Source organism: Vitis riparia, chromosome 6 (genome assembly GCF_004353265.1).
Source record: "Vitis riparia cultivar Riparia Gloire de Montpellier isolate 1030 chromosome 6, EGFV_Vit.rip_1.0, whole genome shotgun sequence".
NCBI lineage: Eukaryota > Viridiplantae > Streptophyta > Magnoliopsida > Vitales > Vitaceae > Vitis > Vitis riparia.
Genome location: NC_048436.1, coordinates 3,771,159 through 3,789,598, shown reverse-complemented (window position 1 = coordinate 3,789,598; position 18,440 = coordinate 3,771,159). Strand labels below are relative to the sequence as shown.

At 31.0% G+C, this 18,440-nt stretch overlaps 1 protein-coding gene and 3 non-coding genes across 4 annotated transcripts; 2 read left to right on the top strand and 2 right to left on the bottom strand.

The window, feature by feature from the left end:
* Positions 1–2,248: 2,248 nt before the first annotated feature.
* Positions 2,249–2,333, bottom strand: TRNAY-GUA. Its single transcript is given in 2 exon segments — positions 2,249–2,284; positions 2,297–2,333. It is a non-coding gene; the product is annotated as a tRNA-Tyr (tRNA).
* A 947-nt stretch (positions 2,334–3,280) lies between these two features.
* Positions 3,281–5,843, bottom strand: LOC117916482 (probable glucuronoxylan glucuronosyltransferase IRX7). The gene is made up of 4 exons (XM_034832542.1): positions 5,115–5,843; positions 4,651–5,012; positions 4,288–4,538; positions 3,281–4,180 (listed from the first exon to the last, which is right to left on the bottom strand). The coding sequence occupies exons 1-4, from the start codon at positions 5,392–5,394 to the stop codon at positions 3,691–3,693; spliced, it is 1,383 nt and encodes a 460-aa protein (XP_034688433.1). The 5' UTR covers positions 5,395–5,843; the 3' UTR covers positions 3,281–3,690.
* Positions 5,844–10,806: 4,963 nt separating this feature from the next.
* Positions 10,807–10,926, top strand: LOC117917163. The gene has a single exon (XR_004651630.1). It is a non-coding gene; the product is annotated as a U5 spliceosomal RNA (small nuclear RNA).
* Positions 10,927–13,050: 2,124 nt separating this feature from the next.
* On the top strand, positions 13,051–13,170 carry LOC117917191. The gene has a single exon (XR_004651654.1). It is a non-coding gene; the product is annotated as a U5 spliceosomal RNA (small nuclear RNA).
* Positions 13,171–18,440: the final 5,270 nt, after the last annotated feature.

Genomic DNA, 18,440 nt, shown 5'->3' with positions numbered 1-18,440 from the left:
TATAATAAAATATAATATATATTATAAATATTACAAAAGTATTAAATTGAGTTTAAGTTACATTCAAGTCATTCAAAATTTTGTTTAAGTTCAATTCAAATTGAGTTTGAATTGAAAAACCTAATTCAAGCCGACTTGATGACCAAGCCCATTCAAATTTTGGATTAACTTCAGATTGCATCGATCCAACTTGTCCTGCCCAACACTCTTCTAACAATTACAGTAGGTTAGAGTTTAGATAAGTCTGTCAGCTCATCATCTTTCAGCCATCCCCTTATCTAATCAGACTTCCAACTCCATCCAAAGTGTTAATTAACCTTATATCTATCTGTTAAGCGTTGAATAAAACACAAAAGTTGCACCAATTTCCGTGAAGTAAAAGACTCGTACACTTGGTATATATGCCGTGTAAAGAAAATGACTTCTGAGCAGGACATGCATGTGAAGCTCCTCAGGGAATGAACTTTTTCTCCCTTTCTGACACCTTTTTCTCTTTGAAGGAAAGGAATTCAGTGGCTGCCTATGAATGATAGGTCGATTGTAACTTTGTAAGTTTTGTCGCATCCCTCCTTTTCTATTCACCCAATGGCAGAAGATGAAGAAGAAGAGGGGTTTTTATACATTTGATAAAAATATATATATATATATATGATAATTAATTAAGTGTTCATATTGTAAAAGTCAGAAAATTCTCCAAAAGAACACTTCGGGGGCCAAATTCATGGAATCAAGTGGCCATTGGATGCCACAAAAAATGGCTTAACAAGCAATAATGCAATCTTCATAAGTCAGGATAAGCCAAAACAAACAGATTTGATTAAAGCATATGAGCATCTCACATCCCATCTTTCTTCTTCGTTTATCACAATCTTTATTTGATTGTGGTTACACGTCTAATTTGAGTGTTAGCGGCGTGTTTGGAGGGCTCTTGGAGTTTGGAATTTACGATGACGACATGCCATCGATGAATAGAATAATGACATGGACGTCACTTCATGAAACCCCAAATTTTCATAATTTCTAAATTAAATATACTTAAAATAAATCGTGATGACCCTTTAGTGCCATAACAAGTTTTTCCGTAAGACGTCCAAACACGGTACAAAGGTTAAATAATTGATGTTTGGAATGTGCTAAACACCTTTTGACCACTTTATCATTAACTTTTTCATATGTGTTCTACGGCCTAGTTAAATGGGCTCTGACCTCTGGGCAAGGCCCCATCCATGCAGACCTTTGTTGGTGGACTTGGGCTTTTCAATTTCGCCCAAGAAGTACACGAATGGAGGGACAATTAAATTTTGCTAAAAATATAGGTATGATTGGGAACATTTTCGAAAACTTTTCTCAAAAATTAAATTTTAAGAATTATATCTCACGTTCTTTATTAAGGATGACAATAAAATAAGTTTTGCATCTAATGAGATGGGTCTACAAGAAGCATAATCCGTTTAAAAATTAAAAATAAATCAAATGCCGGATGGGACATGATGGGTATGAGAAATTTTCATCATGCAATCCGATTTGTCTAATCCAATTTATTTTATTTTATTTGGATGAAAATGAAAATAAATATAAATAATCAAGGTACGATTAAGATGAAGGTGACCCAAATAAATATTCATTGTCCATTGACTTATTGAAAATTATTAAAAAATATATATAATCAAGCAAAAATGAAAATTTAAATAAGAGATAAGAATAGAGATATCAATGAATTAAACCATCTATAGTGATAAAATATCAAACCTTATACAATATGGTTGTTTGATAAGAAAATAAATAAAAAATGACGGAAAGTGAAAAAGAAAATTTAAATTCCTATTAGAACAATCTCTCGTGCAAAAAAGAACGGAGGTATCTAAAAGCTAAATGAAAACAACTACGTCTACCCATCCATATCAACTTTATGGGACACATGATAGCCCTTTAACTAACCTAACGTGCTGGTTGTATAGAGATTCATATGCAACTATCACGTTGATTTTGATATCAATTTGGTTTACGTATTGCTTTTAGTTAAGTTTCTATTTTGGTAACAAAGAAATTAATTTTGGCTTATGCTCCTTATTTCAATGGGATCATATAGAGATTCATATGCAACTATCGTGTTGATTTTGATATCAGTTTGGTTTACATCTTGCTTTTAGTTAAGTCTAATTTATATTTCAAATAAAATATAAATAAATGCGCATTTGATTTAAATAATAATAGGGGAGTTGAACAAAATGTTAAATGAAAAAAAAAATCCGACCTGCCGGATTCGAACCAGCGACCTAAGGATTAATCTGCCTTACTACAGTCCTCCGCTCTACCAACTGAGCTAAGGTCGGTTGTTTATTTGCTTTCAAACTAAATTTATATAAAGTAATATAAAGTTGATGGAATCTGCCCAACTTTTATTGGATCACTTCAACACCCAAATCGGTCCGGACAGGGAGAGATTCATTTATTAATTTGCTTACTCTAGGCCACCACATGTCTTGCAATGATTGGCTAGCTTTTTCACAACATAATGATTTGATCGTATATAAAATTCAAAAACAAATTATTCATTGGATGGTTAGGAACTTAGGACAGCTGAAATAGAATTAAAATTGTATCTTGCTTCCAAGTACAAGATCAGGCCCACAGACTGTTACACGTCAACCGGTCTGCTGCCAGTCGTTTAAACCGAAGCCCAAACTGTTGGATGGGCCGGAACTAGGGCTGTGGCCCATGAAATCACAACTGAACCCCCCACGGGCCACAGCAGAATGTGAAAAGGAAGATGGACTGCCACCTCCACCACACGACCATCGAGGTTTCATCCGAAAATTTTAAAAAAGAAATGAAAAGGGGACAGAGAAGGACAGCCCTTTTCAGTAAAAATTCAAAACAAAACGCTATAAATAGGGAAACAACGTGGAGTGTTGTGGACAGTTGGATTCCGAATCCGTGAGCACCACCGTCCCATATTTACTTATTTATTTAAAGCTCTGACATCCCACACCCCCCTCTCCTGTCACACAGCTGTGTTGTTTAACTCTCCTGTCCCTAACCCCTTTATTTTATTTATTTTTTGTACCACAATCTATATAATATTGACCATCCACTCTCCAAAGTACCTAGAAAGCCAAAACCCTACCATTTATATTTTAAATTCCCCACTATTCATAGAAAGTCCACACTTCTATGATAACCTTTGTTATTATACATGCTCCTCTAAAAATAAATCAAAATCAGCCTTACCAATGGTAGATTTCTTCGGTTTTTATAAAATTAAGGTATACTTTGTGCGAGTGTCAATGTGTCATTCCAATTTCCAACAACGTAGAATCCGCTCTCTCATCAAAATATCTGAAATAAGTTATTGTTTGTGGAATTTTATTTATTTACTGGGCTTCAACATGAGGGGGTCCCCCCACCAATCTTATTCTTAATTTGTTTTTTTCCTCCAACATTTTACTCCTCAAGGTCAATAGTGTCGTGCAGAAGCTCCAGAAACATCCAATCAGGGTTCGCCATGTCAGCAAATCTTCACATGCGAACACAATCCAATCTTATATCTCTCTGCGGCGGTGGGCCCCCGTGCTTCACTACAATATTCTACCTTCTGTCCAATAGAGTCTAGCTGGCCTCCACTAATCCCATGCATCCGCATCCACGTCGTGAAAAAGGCATTCTATAGCTGGCATCGCCATAATCCGGTCATGAGACGTCACGTGTCGCATGCCCATTCGAAGATTGTCTTGACCTCCTGTGTGATCTGTCTAGCTTATGCGATAGAGCATTAAGAACCTGCCACGTGGCGTCCCCTTCTTGCACTTGATTGTTGAAAAGTAGGGCCCGCTTGTTCTCTGGGTCCCACAAATTCTTTTGAATAGTTGAGAGATTGGTGGCTGCCACGTCCTCCAGAATCATTCCCAACTTTCCCACGTCCTTTTCAGCCACCGTGAGGGATATTGCCGGCCAGCGTATGGCCTCGGAGAAGGGCAACCGGATGCCATCGGCTATTATGACCGGCACGCATCCCAAAACCACCGATTCTACTAGTCTAGGGCTCCACGGCGCCCACCCAAGTGGGCATAAACAGAAGACAGACCGTACGATTTCTGACTGGTAACCGGCAAATCGGTGCCTTTTCAGGTAAAATTTCCGGTTCCCGCCGTACTTTTGCCATATCGCCGTTCTCACAGCCCTGAAAGGGAGAACAAGGGTTAAAAACTTAAAATTGTGAATATGCGGGGTAAATTGGTAATTAGGTGGCATGATTAGTAGTTTGATTAGAGGGTATGATTAGATTACTTGCTGTAAAATCGTCCGCTAATGTTCTTGGGATGGACTTCCATTTTGCCTCTAAAGAAAACCCATATGTCTCTCTGGCCGTTCGCCGGAGCTGAATCGAGGGTTGACTGTACTTTTTCCGGAGACACGTATGGGGGTATCAACACATTCTCGACGTCTTGACACGGGTGTTGGTGTTTGACGCCAAAGGTCTGCAGTATGATAGATTTCTTCAAGAACTCTGGTATCCCATCTGCCCTGGCTACGTCCTCCTTCAGAAAGCATAGAAACCAAAGCAAAGAAATTGAGAAACACGAGAAACGTTTCCAAAATAGTGAAATACGCAGATATTTTGACATGAGAAATGGGTTTTTATTTTCAAACCATGGCGTGAAAGCAAGCTCCGTAATCGTGAGAGGCGACAAAGACGTGGTCAGCGCCGAGACTCCTATTCCAGAATGGCAACTGGGTGGAGATATGTTGAATCGCGGATAACAAAAGAGGGCGTGCATGTCCGATGGCGGGGAAGCCATTAACGGTGCTGAAGTTGCAGGACACGTAGACGGGGACGAAGAAGAAATCAGCTTCCCATGGGTCAAAAGTCCGTACGTCGCTCTCCAGCAGAGCTTTGTGTAAGGCGACCTCCGAAGCGAAGAGGTGATTGCTGCATCGCTCGTTTGATAACCAGTCAACGTTGTATTTCGACGGCAAATCATAGATATATACCTTCAAATCCTTGAACAAATCTGCATCAAATAAGCACATATATGATATTCTATAGACCCAAGGGAAAAAAATGGCAACCCAAAATACTCAAACAACAGAAAAACAAAGTATAATGATCAAACCTTGGTGGTCTCTGGGTTGTTGTTGAATAGTCGTGTTAACGGTTTCAAACAAAGCACGAGAGGCTTTAGAGTTAGAGACGGTGACTTTAGGAATAGAGGTGAGCTTCCTGGGGTGGTTGGTGATGAGGTAAGAGCTGAAGAAATAGAGAGACAGAGACAACCAGAGAACCCATCTGAAGTACCTGAAGCAGTAGCTCTTCTCCTGCCTCCCTTGCTTATGCAAGAGCCTCATCCTTACATAGAACCCTCTATTCCTGGAGGGTCTGCTAAAGTCCGCCATCTCATTTAAACCAATACCCAAACAACAACACGCACAAAGATCACTACCAGATTATGGGTTCAGCAGTTGAGATGGATCTTTCGTTATTTGGTTCAAGATGAAGTGCGGACAAAGAAACAGAGATTGAAAATATGGGTTGTTGGCAGTTCGGTTTTCCACTTCAACAAATAAAAAAACCATAAAAATTTTGATGAATTTCGTTTTCGCTTCTACTTTAATCCACAACAATGGGTTTGGTCAAGTTCTGGTGCCTTCCAAAAAAACCCAAAAAATAGAACCCCAAATTAAAAGTTGCAGAGGAGAAAGTGAGAGGTACAGAGGAGCGGAAGAGGCTTTGGTTTCAGACCTTCAGAAGGGTCACATGCATGGTGGTGGAGCAGATTGGAGCTCGGCGAGGGTCTCGGTTTCTACGCTGGTTTTGTCCCAATTCTTTACTACAATGGCCAAACTAGCCTCATTCTTTTCCCTTAATAGCCCGTGGCCGGTTGTATTTTTTTTGTCAAACGACTTCGTTTTCTCTTATTTTTATCTCTGAAACAAATCATCAAAACGTTCCACTTTTGCTATGTAACGCACCCATACAACTGGGCCCATGAAGTCCCGCCTACAGATGGACGGTCAGGATCGCTGACTAGTGAGTAGTGACGGTGCAGCGCAACTCTTGGTAGGCGAGCGCCCTCGGTAGAGACTCAAGGTGGTACTCTAATTTTCACTCGGAAAAGTGAAAAATGAAGGGTGGAAAGTTAAATAAATTTAAGAAGGGTAAAGTGGGCATAGAGAAAATATAAGACCACAAAAGTTTGAGGAAATGTCCACTCGAAAGGCCCGCCCCTAAGTACTCATTATTTTTCAAAAGCTTGCAAACACAAAAAGCACATAACTCAACAATAATGAAACCCTACTTTGGTTTGAATATGATGATTTTTTTTCAAATTTACATACATGAAATCTAATGCTATCCAAGAACTCCTTCATTTTATTCTAAGTAATATTTAATTTACAAACATGATTGATGTTTCCTATTGCATTATTTGAAATGGCTTTTATAAGAATTTAAAAGATTAGAAAATAAATATTTATAAGTGAAGAATATTTGCATCTCTCCACCTAACATGGTAACCTTTCAATGAATGTAACCACATGTATTAATTCAACGTGACGCATATGGGTACAACATTTTACCAAGTCAATACCATGGAATTAGGTTCGATCGTTGAAAATATTTATAATATCAATAAAAGTAAAGATCGATTCGAATACAATGGAATGGCGGGTGTTAATGAGATCACCAAATTTTTAAACCATTCATGAGACATAGTGAGAGGTAGGAGTGGGTCCATCCATGGAGCACCCAAGCTTGCATAATTGTCCAGGCCACAATGGGGACTCTTTATTGTGTCAACTCAAGGCGTCTCGTGCACGGCAAGCTCCATTTTCGTGTCATTTCCCTTAAATTAAATGCCTATTACGTGCACATTTTTTGTAACTTCCACGGTCCACCCTGGTCATGTGCTAGAAAAAATCGAAATAAAATAAAATAAAATTGAAAAAAAAAATCTTTATTATAGTTAGATTATATCTATATATAATAAAATATATTGTAAAACAGAAGCAACACAATGTGGAATTTTGAAATTCCATTTTTGTCAAGGCGTGGTGGCTGTGGAATCATTCAATCTTAGTCAATACCTTAATCTTCAATTCATGGTTTTATTTTAGTCCATAAAATGATGAAGTTCAAAGAAATTAATCATAGAATCGGTCTCCAATTCACATTCTATAATGTCCATGTCTTTATCATAATTGGAAGAGTGGCACACGTGTAAGTTCCCCATTAGAGGCTTAGGTGGTGATTAACAGACACGTGGCAAGACATCTTTCATACAGGGCCCACTGAATGAAATGCCTTTTTTTTATCATTTAAATTAATAAAAAATAAAATAAAATTGGCCTTTGAGTGTGGTGGTTGAATAACGGCCAACTAAAATTATCGGTTTATTTTTGGACATAACAAAGAAAAAAAAACATCAATATTTGGAAGGTGGTGCTAAGGACAATGGAAATAAGTTGTCTACTTAGAGTGAAAGTGACATTAAATTGCAGTACATGTTGTTTGATAATCACTCCTTTGAATGGCTATCATAAGAACATGACACCCTCTTTGGATAAAAATAACGTTAACATCCTACCATAAATTTTAGGTAAGGAGAAAATTAAATAATGTAAGAAAAAAAAAAGTTAATAAAAAAGATATAGAATCATTTAATAATTGTTCCAGTTTTTATTTTTATTTTAAATAGGGAATAATTTTTTATTTTAAATACTAAATTTACAATATTTTTTATTTTTTATTTTTTGGATATTTGAAAAATATTTTGATTGGTTTTTGCATTGTATATAAGCTTATAGTGTCTTTCATAAGAAACAAGTTGAAAATCTATTTTTAGGTGGTGCTTGTTTTTTTACTTAATTTTAAATAGAACCTTAATACTTAATAAGGTTAAATATTAGGTTGTTTGTTTTTGTAATATTTTATTTCTATTAAATATTAAAAAGTAAAAAAAAACTAATATGTTCTTTTTTTTATTTATAAAAAATTACATATTTTGATTTTTTCTATTTAGTAAAAAAATTTATAATAAGTCATAAAAATATAGAAAAACAAAAAACTTAAATTTTGAAAACAAATTGCTTTAAGCAAAAAACCAAAAAAAAAACACCATTAGTATTTAAATTTTCAAATAAATTTTGTCTATGAAAACAAGTAAAATTATAAACAATTTTTTCACAATTATTTTCAAAAACATTATGACTAAAGGTAGCTATGGGAAGATTTTTTTGGTATCCGTCCCACTCCTAATGAAACAGATTTAAAATTTAAATAAATGAATTAGAGACGAATTATAATTTTTTTTTTAATTTAGAACAAATTCGGGTGAGTTTAAATGTTTCCTTGTCTCACATCCATTATATATAAAATCAATTTAAAAAAATTAATTTAATGTAAATTTTAATTTTCTACTTTTAATATATAATAATAATAATAAAATAAATGATAAAAAATTATAATATTTTAATTATTTATAAAATATATTAATTTTAATGGAATTAAAAGTTTTATAAAAATAATTTTAAAAATGAAAATAAATTTTTTTTTCAAAAAAATTAAATGCAGTGAGGCAAGATAGGTATGGAAAATTCGTATACCCACTATACTCTATTTAAATTTTATGCGATATGGATGGAAATTATTTTGAATAAACATGACAAGGTTGGGATGGGAACAACTCGTCCCGGAACCTGCCCTATTGTAATTCCTAATTGTGAAATTACAAATTTTGATTTTTAATATTTAATTTCAAAATACAAAGATAATCAATGCATAGGAGTTCTTAATTATGAATAAATTGTTTTAATAACATTTAAAAATAATATTTTTTAGTAAACTTTGTAACAATTCTCCAGTTTGGTCAAATATCTCGGTAGATGAAAGAAATCATCAAGACTTGGTAACACTTTTTAGAGCATAAATCATAATTATTCAATCTCAATCTCATCTTAGCTTAATATAGCATGTTATTGAATAAAGGCATCACCTTTTATAACCACTTATTTGCAAGCCTATCTGAAAACCGCAAGGACCATAGACCAAGTAAAACGGCATTCTATCAGCCAATCAAAAGGCAAGAGGGTGTGCCGGGACAGCCTCATCATGGCCACAATCATGTCACCTCTTTTAATTTTTGAAATTTAATTTTTTGGTTGAGTTCCAGTATCAGTGTCACCATCATGGCCATCATCCAAGTGTAATAATGTTCTTGGTCCCTTCTGCAAAATTTGGACATGTACCAAAGAAATTTAGGCCTAATCCTCCATAATTTTTTATTTTTTATTTTTTATTTTTTTTTATTTTATTTTTTTTTTTTTAAGTTTTAAGGGCAAAAAGAAGATAGGCCAAAAGGAGGACCATGAGGCAGTAGCCCTGTGGTCACTGAAGAGGTAGCCCCTCTATTGGAATTAATGTAGGAAGTGATATCCTCATAGCAACTGTCTTTGGGCTCAAATCCAATCATGGTAGGGCTCTTATTGTACAACTCCGGGACCATACTGTTAAAAAGGTAGAACAAGGGAGGCCCATTTGCCCTTCCCTATTGGGGTTATATTCCTTTGGCAGATGAGGGCTTAACAAATACACAAACCTTCACCCATATTCATATCCTTAAAATAGGTACCCCAATTAAATCCTTGTGGGATGTGGGGTATATGCCCTACACCTAAAAGTCATAGAGGTTTGAAACAAAGGTGTATTGTAGGGTCCTCCATGAAAAGGGTGTATGAACTCTTGAGACGCTCGGGGACATTGGCCCTACTGGTGTGGAGTGTGAGTTGTGAAACCACATGCTAAAGAGAGAGAGAGCATGTGATCAATAATTGGTAGAGAGAGGTTTGTACAAGTTGCCCTATTGAGAACAAGCTTCAGCACATTGCCATGCTTTCATGTGCATGTAAGAGGGAACAATTTGAATGGCAAAATTGACTACATAGTAACCCTGTTTTTCACGTTAAGGCCAGGCCCATTCTACTTTTCTCTCTTTTCAACTGTTCTTCCCATTTACCCATTGGTAAAAATGGGCTGTGGTAGATGATTCTTCAAAAAATGTTACTAACTAAAAGCATTTTGATCAAGTTCGCTACAAAAATGGTTTTAATTCATCAGGGATGCTTTTACGATTTAATCTCCATGGAATCAATGGGCGCCAATAAAACATTTACTTCTTTTCTTGAAATTCCGAAACAAAAGGTTTATAAACCAATGGTCAGATTCTACAAATTAGTTTTTTACAAAAAGTTTCATGCTTTTAAAAATTCATGTATCCCATGAAGAGATAATCTTTTAAGAAGGTATTTTGAAAGAAGCTTTCATGGCGGACTCGGAAACCCTTCAACATTCAATCAAGCTGATTTTACATGTTAAACAAGGTGTCTTTCTCTTGGAAAAGCAAGTCACATGAAGAAAGCAAGTCAATGTTGAATTGGGTGTAAGCAGTAAGCCCCATCAGAGCCGGATTGCTTCAATTTCCAGACATTCAGTGTATTATTGGCTTTGGAATTGAATGTAAATTACTAAATTCAAAGCCAAAAGAAACCAAAACACCATCCCAATTATATACTTGAACGTGACACTTATCAAACTGGGTGAGGAATCCTGATTTGGCTCTGAGCTTCAATGCCATCCCTATCTCAATTATTTGAAAGCAAACATAAAATGGGCTTGGTCATGTAGGCCCAATAGCATTATTTCTGGCCTGTGTGTCTTAAGAAAAGGGAGAGTCCCACATCGAATGTTAGTAGAATTCACACCACTATGATATTTCTATATAATATCTTGTAATCAGACCTTCTAAAGCACGCAGCCACGTGGTGAGTACAAAGCGAACTATTCTTTCGCCTTTTACTAAAGAATACCGTGTGCTCTCCACATTCAGTGGCATACGCTAATTTTTGAAGAGCCCTCTTCTAATCTTGAGGGCTATACAAAGCAATTATAAACTTCTTATTTTGGCCTCTATATTAGCAGAAATTATGTGAATATTTATTATGAATCTTATATAACCATGATTCCGTAAGCAAATTTTGATTTTTACACGTGAATTTCAACGGTTTTTTCTCTATAAGATATGATAATTGAATTAAAATAGACGCCACCATATTAAAGATAAACAATTATTTTTAATACAAGTACATGATACAATTTATAAAATATAGGGTAAAATTGATATTTTGAGTGTGTTTTGTGATTCTGGAAACGTTTTTAATATTTTTAAGTGTTAGAAATACTAAAAACACTTCTTAAAATTATTATCAAATGTATTCTTAGGTAGCGTTTGGTAATGATTTTGGGTTTAATTTTTCTAATACTTAAAAGATATAAAAGTGTTTTTAACATCTTTAATATTTAAAAGATAAAAAAATTTAAGTGTTAAAAAGATTAAAAACATGTCATAAAATTACTGCTAAACACACTTTTTTAGTATCTTAACATTTAAGCCTTTAATTAATTCATATCATATGCTTGTTTTATTATTAGAATTAAACATAAATTATTTGATAATTAATCAAAATTAAAAGATATAAAAAAAACAATAATATCTTTTGTGACATAATATCAATCATTTCACAAAACAAAAATAAAAGTTGTTAAAAAAACAAACACATGATTGGAAGGTGTCTCAAATGATTGATTAATATTATAAAAAATATTATATACAAAGATTATACTAGGTGTATAGAGATATAAGAAATAATGATTGACTCGATGGTGGACCAAATCACTCAAAATCTCATGTACCTTTTATGTGAATTGTTTTATCTTTATGTTCTTGAATTGGTATTATTTGTATTAAAGTTTAGGTTAAAACAACATATTGGTATTAAAACTAAGGATGATGATTTCTAAAAGAGTTAAAAGAGAATAAAGTATAGACAAAATGAATTTTAGTTGAAGGTAAATTGGTATTAAAGTTAAAGGATAAAAATTTCTAAAAATGTCGAAAAGAATACAAGATATAAAAGATTAATTAAATAGTTTAATGTAGAAATTGTTAAATTCATATATTATTATAATAATAGATTTCTTTATAGAATAAGAAAAGCTATTAAAAATATATTTATAAATATTATAGATCAGTAAGATGTAGATACAATAAGTAGAAAAATATAGAATGATTTAAGAAATTAATAGTATAATGATTTTTTTCTCATTCATAAATGTAGACATCGTTAGTTGAATCATATTAAAACTTTGTGTACTTTCATTTAAATTATCATATCTTTGTGTTAAAACTTTCGTTAAAATAGTGTAAATATTAAAAATAAAATTTCACTAAGGAAAAGTTGAAGAAGAAGATATGCCATGATAAAAAGTATAATCCAGTTTTATGGGAAAGAACCAAGAGGTAAAAAAACTAGTTATGAAATATTTTATTTTATTTTTTACTTTTTATTTGAATCAAGAATGGTTCAACCCTAATATCTAATAAGAAAATATTATAAATATAGACAGTAAGTAAAGGAAAAAAAATATTTAAATAATATATAAAAAGAAAAAAAAAGAAGAAAAAAATTAAATTTCCAAATAATTTTTTTTTTTTTTAAAGAAATCATTTTTCTTGTTGAAGCCAGACTTATTCTACTCTTTTTTCAACTGTTCTTCCCATTTACCAATTGGTAAAAATGGGTTTTGCTTATGTGCCGGCCATGGCCCATCCAAGCCCAGCCCATCTATATGGACCCACTGGGCAACACATTTTTTAACGTCTATTTCTACATGGACCCATTCCATTAGAAATTTTGCTTGGGTCACTGATGGCCGAATACTTTCAAGAATTGAGGCTTGATACCAGTTATGGACAGTCACGGATTCTATTTGGAAATGTTTTTGAAAATAATTGAAGACCGGCCCTTAACTTCACTCTCATATCTATCTCAATTCTTTGAAAGCAAGCATAAAATGGGCTTGGTCATGTAGGCCCAATAGTATAACTTCTCGCCTGGGGGTCTTAAGAAAAATGAGAATCCCACATCGAACATTAGCAGAATTCACTCCACTATGATGTCTCAATATAACATATTCTAACTCCATCTTACAAAGCACGCAGCCACGTGGTGAGCACAAAGCGAACTATTCTTTCGCCTTTTACTAAAGAATACCGTGTGCTCTCCACAATTAGTGGCATACGCTAATTTTTGAAGAGCCCTCTTCTAACCTTGAGGGCTCTACAATGCAAATATAAAATTTTTATTTTGCCCCTTATTAGCATAAATTATGAGAAATTTTTACTTCATCCTTAGTTTTTCCTTAAATCAGCATGATTCCACTAGAAAATTTTGAATTTTTTTTTCGTGAATTTCAATGTTTTTGTTTTTTGTTTTTTTTTTTTTTTTTGTAGAAGATAAAATAATTGAATTAAAAAGTAGATGCCACCATATTTAAGAGTTATCTTTAATATAAGTACATGATACAATCTATATAATGTAGGGTAACTTACCAGGGCTTGACAATTTTGTATCTTAACATTTAAGCCTTGAATTAATTCATATTATTTCCTTATTTTATTATTAGAATTAAGCATAAATTATTTGATAATTAATTAAAATTTTAAAATATAAAAAACAATAGTATCTTCTATGAAAAAAATATCTATGTTAGTATTGCATGAATAAGTGACACAATAAACTAGTATTAAATTTATGAAAAATTAAATAACATGATATAGAACAATTATACATTTTAATTGTAAATCAATAGATATGTGATTTTATAAAAAATTAAATAACATAATTTAGAATAGTGTACGGCTTGATATAAAATAGTAAATATTTCATTAAATCTTAATATTACCAAATTTAGATCACTCTTCTTTAATCATTTCACAAAATAGATATAAAACTTTTGTAAGCCGAAATCAATTGATAAAGAATAGTGTCGAACGAAATCAATTGATTATTATAGATTTTCTTTTATAAAAATAGTATATAGAAAGATTATATAAGGTGCATAAAGATGTAAGAAATAATAAGAGATTCAATTGAGAGAGAGGTCATGTGTAATAATTTTTATGATATAATGAAATTATTTTCTCTCATTCGTGCATGTAGAGACCAAATCACTAAAAACCTTATGTATTTTTATATGAATTATTCTATATTTATACTTTTGAATTAACATTGTTTGTATTAATGTTTCATCAACACAACAAACTGACATTAAAGTTAAGGATAAATATTTATAAAAGAGTCAAATAGAATAAAACATACAAAATGATAACAAAAGGAATTTTAGTTGAAATTAAGTGACTATTAGAACTAAAGATAAAGATTTCTAGAAGAATCAAATAGAACATGAGAGATAAAAAATTAACTTAAGGGACAATTGTGTCTTGGACCTAGTTGAACCCAAAAATTAAGTTTTGATCCATATAAGTTGTATAATTGATGGAGATGATACAAAATATGAAAAGACCAACATACCATTCAAAACTATTTTCTACCACAATGTTTGACAAACTTTTTTATGTTAAATCTTTTTTTAATAATTATTTTGAAAAGTTATTATTTTTAGAAAACTAATTTTTTTTAAAAATATATTCTAAAAATATATCATTTAAAAAAAATAAATTTGACATATTTTTAGTTATTTTTTATATACACAATTTTAAAAATATATATTTTCCAAAATGTTTGATTTTTAAATAATAATAATAATAATAATAATAATAATAATAATAATAATAATAATAATAATAATAATAATTTTTTATTTTTTATTTTGGAATATGGTGTATTTTTTCCAAATCACTAAATTATATTAAATTTTATTGAGGTTTATAAAATGAATAAAATTAATAAAATTTAAATTAATATTTTTCTACTCTTTTTTCATTGTGGGCAAAGGTCATTTTTGAAAAGATAAAAAATTCATACCATTCTTTTCAATTTTCACACTTCCTCCGGGTCTTGGGCTTAAATGATGAACTTAACTTAATTTTTGGACCCAATTAGGTCTAAAAAACAATTGTCCCTTAATGATTCAAGTGGAAATTGTTAAATTGATATATTATTATAATAATAATAAATTTCCTTATAGATAAAAGTTATTAAAAATATCTTTATAAATATTGTAGCTAACAAAAATCATTAAGGTGTAAATACAAGAAGTGAAAAAACATAAAAATATTTTAAAAACTAGAATGATTTTTTTACATTTGTGAATATAGACATTGTTAATTGAACCATATTAAATTTTGTGTACCTTTATATGAATTATTATATCTTTACGTTTTTGAATTAATATTATTCTATTAAAGCTTCCGCTAAAATACCGTAAATATAAAAATAAAATTTCACGAATATAATGAAAAGTTGAAGAAGATATGTCATGATAAATGTATGATTGGAGTGTATTTGGATAATAGTTTTATGGGAAAGAAAAAAGAGGTAAAAAAAAAAAATAGTTATGGAAAATATTATTTTATTTTTTATTTTTACTTTCATTTGAATCCAGAATGGTTGAACCCTAATATATAATAGGAACAAAAAATATTATAAATATATAATAAAGTGAGGAAATGAAAAAATGTTTAAATAATATATTAAAATTTTTTTGATTATTGGGAAAAAAGAAGAAGAAAATACTAAATTTTCGAAGATTTTTTTTTTATTTAAAAAAAGAACCCATTTTTCATGTTGAGGCCAGGTTTATTCTACTCCTTTTTCAACTGTTCTTCCATTTACCCATTGGCAAAAATGGGCTTTGCTTATGTGCCGTGGCCCATCCAAGCTCAGCCCATCCTAATTCAGTGGTTGACTTAATATCTAATTCCATATGGACACAACCCATACAGGCCCACACTGGGCAACACATATTTAAACGTCTATTTCTATATGGACCCTATCCATTAGGAATTTGATTCTATTTGAAAATGTTTTTAAAAAATTTTTCTCTACTGTTTCTAAAACAAAAGAAGATTTTTAAATTTAAAATATTCTTAACTTGTTTTTTTTTTTTTCAAATGTTTATTAGAAATAACTTTTATTATTTATGGTGGTTTATTTATTTTTATTATTTTTTATATAATTAGTTTTAAAACAACTTCTTAGAAAAATAAATAAAAACAATTGAAAACAATTTCACAATTTTTATGCAACATTATATTTTTAGAACAATTGTCAAAAACTTGTTTTACGAACCATTGACAACAAAAAAATGTTTTCACATTTTTTGGTTCTCAAAAGTAAAAAACTATTTTTGAAAACATTTCCTAAACATAACTTAATTTATTGATATTAGCCTCACATTGATTTATTGAAAAATATTTTATTTTGAAAATAACAGAATTAAGATTTTAAACTCTTCTAACAAAATTGGAAGTGAATGTGTGGACCCTGTATTTCGGCTCATGCGTTTCCCACTCGATGACGAGCTCGGTTTTTATTTGAAAAATTGATTTGTTGATTAAAAATGACTTGAAGTCGCCACTTATTTTTGTTTTATATTTAAAAGGGTAAACAAAAATAAGAAAGAAAACCCTAAGTATGACTCATTGTTTTGGAAAAGGTGGTCTGTGAAAAAAACCTGATCGGGCTCGGGGGTCAGGTTACTTATCGGGAAGGTACGGTACGGACCGTAACACCCTTCTAAGTCCCTAAAGTCGGGTTTCTACTAATAAAATAAAGCAATCATGACAATCGATAAGAAAGCCAATGGATACTCACATCAATCATGCATATATGAGAATCAGAATATGTATAGGAAAAATGTCAGAATGAGCAAATGCATACCTGGGCCACGAACCGTAATGCGCTATCATGAAATAGGGTTAGTGCACAACGAATAGATATAAAATATAGCACACCTGCCACCAATTTGGATAATAAATCATCAAGCGTCATGTTTCAGTTCATTCAAATTTTATTTTTAAAACTCGGATCTCGGGCCTCCACCGAAAAGAGAAACAGAAGGTTATTTAAAAACCATAATAGAATTAAGACTATTCGATGGAAGATTGTATTTTTTCCTTTGAAATTTATTTGAAAATTGAGGTCTCGAAAATTATTTGAAAATTGGAGTCTTGGGAATTAAATTTAAGAATTGGAATTTTGGATGTCAAATTTGAAAGATATTAGAATTTTAGAAATCGGAAATTAAGTTCGAAAATTGGAATTCAAAAAAAATGTTTAAAAATGGAATTTTGAAATAAATAAATGGAATAATAATAATAAGGACGAAAATAATGATTAAATAAATGAATGGGAATGCTGGAATTTGAAATTGGAAATTAGATTTAGAAGTCAGAAAATTTAAAGAATTGTTTAAAATAGAATTTTAAGATAAATAAACAAACTATTAGTGATTAAATTAATGTGAATATGGGAATTTTCAGGATTAAGAATTTAATTTGTAAATCTAAAGTTTTAAAGAATTGATTTAAAATGGAGATAAAATACTAATGATTAAATAAATTAATGAGAATATGAGAATTTTCGGGAATAGGAATTTAATACGGAAATCAGAAGTTTTGAAGAATTTGATTTAAAATGGAGTTTTGAAATAAATAAATAAATAAAATACTAATGATCAAATACTTTAATGGGAATATGGGAATTTTTGGGATTGGGAATTTAATTCGGAAATCAGAAGTTTTAAAGAATTTTGATTTAAAATGGAGTTTTGAAATAAATAAATAAAATACTAATGATTAAATAAATTAATGGGAATATGGGAATTTTTGGGATTAGGAATTTAATTCGGAAATCAGGAATTTTAATGAATTGTTTAAAATGGAATTTTAGAATAAATAATCAGAATAATAATAATTAAATAGATTAATGTGAATATTGGAATTTTGGAATTAGAAATTAAATTTGAAAGTCGGAAATTTTAAAGAATTGCTTAAAATTGAATTTTAGAATAAATAAATAAGATAATAATAATTAAATAGATTAATGTGAATATTGGAAAATTTGAAATTAGAAATTAAAATCGGAAGTCAGAAATTTTAAAGAATTGTTTAAAAATGGAATTTTAGAATAAATAAATAAAATAATAATAATTAAATAAATTAATATGAATATTGGAATTTTTTAGAAATAGAAATTAAAATCGGAATTTTGATAAATTATTTAAAAGTCGAGTTTATTTATTTATTTATTTATTTTTATATAAAAACAAATAAGTAAATAAATTAAAATGATGATAATTAAATAAATCGAGGTGAGAATTAAAGTTTCGGAAATTTGAGTTTTGAGATTATTTGAAGATTGTATATATTGTGAGTAGGATTGGGAGGTTGGAATTTAGAAAATTTATTGAGGAATTAGTGCTTTTTAGAAATGTAAATTATATATATATAAAAGGCAAATGGGTTAACTTAAGGTGGGTGGGCTTGAAATTGGCATGGGCCAAGGTAAAGTGGGTGGACAGAAGCTTGGACTTGGGCTTCAGCTCTAGCCCATGTCCACTAGCGTGAAACCCAAGCTTTTAATCT

Bases quoted from the DNA above. Each gene is read 5' to 3' on its own strand.
- LOC117916482 (XM_034832542.1), bottom strand. From the start codon at position 5,394: ATGGCGGACTTTAGCAGACCCTCCAGGAATAGAGGGTTCTATGTAAGG. The intron at 5,013-5,114 runs GTTTGATCATTA...TATTTGATGCAG, and splicing joins ACAACCCAGAGACCACCAAG to ATTTGTTCAAGGATTTGAAG. The intron at 4,539-4,650 runs GTTTGAAAATAA...TGCTTTCTGAAG, and splicing joins GAGCTTGCTTTCACGCCATG to GAGGACGTAGCCAGGGCAGA.